The sequence below is a fragment of the Vombatus ursinus genome, unplaced genomic scaffold, assembly GCF_900497805.2.
Source record: "Vombatus ursinus unplaced genomic scaffold, bare-nosed wombat genome assembly UNPS02015024.1, whole genome shotgun sequence".
In the NCBI taxonomy this organism is placed as follows: domain Eukaryota; kingdom Metazoa; phylum Chordata; class Mammalia; order Diprotodontia; family Vombatidae; genus Vombatus; species Vombatus ursinus.
The window spans coordinates 599844-601923 of record NW_020954802.1 but is presented as its reverse complement, the minus strand read 5'-3'; the positions used below and the strand labels follow the sequence as shown (position 1 = coordinate 601923).

Here is a 2080-nt window from a genome sequence, read left to right as displayed (position 1 = left end):
ATTATAGCCAGGAGATGGGAGAACTCACTGCAGATCATGAATGAGTCTGTGATCCTGCCTTCCGGGCCCAACCGTGGGTAGAGGAAACCCCATCAATCAATCAGCCAAGATTTATTGATTCCTTGCCTGTTTATGTCCTTCCTCCCTTCCCCTCATCCTTATACCTCATAAAAAGATTGGGGTTTGGAACTTGGCTCTGTGTGACCTTGACAAGCCCCTTCCCCTCTCTGGGCCTCAGTGTCCTCTGCTGTAAAATCAGATGTGATCCTTGATCTCTTTCAATTGGTCAGCAGCCAATTTCCTCTTCTGGCTGTTGGCAGAGAAGAGAAGCTCCCATCCCCTTGATGTAAGCTGTCCCTTTATATCCTCAGAGACTTAGGCAAGGGGAGGGGGGGGGGAATGGTATCACATTACTGTATCTCCCTTGCATGCTTTTCCCCTCCCCCTCAGACTGGGGACTCCCCATGGACCAGGAAGTGATTTTGTGTGCAGAAGGGATTTGGCAGCCATAACACTGGGTTCAGGACCTTCTGGCTTTTCTCTGGTCCTGGGAGGGGGTGTGTGTGTGTGCTCCCTGGGCATGGGATGGGAGCACCCCTCGGTATGCCCTCTGAGCAGAGAGCTGAAGACCCTGCTCATTGCTCTCTGAAGGAGGGGGCAAACTTTAGGCAGAAAGGCTGGGGGCTGGGGCTGCATCCAGATCTCACTGCTTCTCTTGCTTCTAAGAGATCTGCCCCAATCCTGGGTCCTGGCATCTCTGAGGAAGGAGGTGGGAGCACCTGCCTGGTGAGGTCAGTGCTCAGGCACCTGGAGGACTCTTGCTGTTGTGATGAGAACTGAGGAAAGCTGGTTTGGTTGCTTGTGGCCATCCCCTCTCCCCTCCCTGTCTTCTGCTGATCTACTCCCTCCCCACTTCCCCTCTCCGCTTCCTGGAGATGAATGGCACTCAAGAGTCAGGTTGCCTTGAAACCCACAACAATAAGGCCGTGAGGCAAGAATATTTCCTACACACAGACATATATTCACACATCCACTTGCTCTCTTCTCCACTCCTCCCCATCCCCCATTCACACAAACACACATGGACATGATGCACCTGCTCACAGACACACGCAGATACACATATAGAGATACAGCATGTACTTGCACACCTGCTCACAGACACCTGCTTGTGCACTCACAGCCACAGCCCTTTCCATCTTGTCTCCCCCCCCCCCCCAGGCAGGCACACACAACAGCCTGTGGAGTGGGAGGGGGAGGTCCATTGGGGACAACAAGTTGATGAGAGGGGGAGGGTGGGGGGAGGCAGAGGAAGGGAGAAGAAATAAATAAGGTAAGGGGTGGGGGAGGGGGAAGAGGGAAAACCAGTGGACAGGAGTATAGGGGTGCAGGCCAGAGGCTGCCTTTCTGACTCCCAGATTCCTCCCTCCTCTAGGGGAGGGGTTGGGGGGGCGGGACCAGGAGCCCTGGCTCACAAAGATATTTGTCACTAATGGTCCATTTTCTCCTTTCTCCTGTCCCCCTCCCCTCCTTTCTCCTGGTGTCCCCCTGCTGCCCCCCTTCCCCTATCTCCCCTCCCCAGCTCTGATCAGCACCTTTAGCACAGCTCCCCCTTTCCCCTCCCCCCTTTCCTTTCCTTCCCTTCCTCCCCCAGAGGGAGGGCAGGAGTTGTGCCAGAGCCTGAGTGGAGCTGCCTGCCCTTAGCCTGGCCTGTGCTGTCCAGCCTGGCCTGGCCCTGGGCGTGGCTGCAGGACCAGGAACATGGCTGTTGTCTTGAGCTATTTGTGGACACTCCTTCTGTGGAGGCTTGGACTGTGCATCCAGATTCCGGAACATTGTGAGTATTGAGGGTGAGAGGGAGTTGGGGTTCCTCCCTAGGCCCGCTGTTTCTCCTTGCTTCCAGTCCCCAATGCTCTATCAGCCTTTCCATCCTGACCCCCTGTTACCCCTTATCTGCCTCTCCCCTCCCTACCTCATCATTCTCTCCCTCCTTGGTTCTCTGGTCTCTCCTCTCCTTTATCCATCTCTCTCTTTCTCTCTCTCTCTCTCTCTCTCTCTCTCTCTCTCTCTCTCTCTCTCT

General features: G+C 55.0%; 1 protein-coding gene across 5 annotated transcripts in view; it reads left to right on the top strand.

Annotated features, from left to right (window-relative positions):
• The window catches only part of L1CAM (L1 cell adhesion molecule), a 52314-nt gene that overhangs the window by 13560 nt on the left and 36674 nt on the right, over positions 1 to 2080 (top strand). For 4 of the 5 annotated variants that reach the window (XM_027845781.1, XM_027845777.1, XM_027845779.1 and 1 more), the window contains one exon: positions 1583 to 1837. In XM_027845781.1, the coding sequence (XP_027701582.1) occupies positions 1762 to 1837 (76 nt within the window). In that variant the 5' untranslated portion in view covers positions 1583 to 1761. Of the gene's footprint in view, positions 1 to 726; positions 792 to 1582; positions 1838 to 2080 lie in introns of all 5 variants that reach the window. The other variant, XM_027845780.1, reaches the window with a different exon arrangement.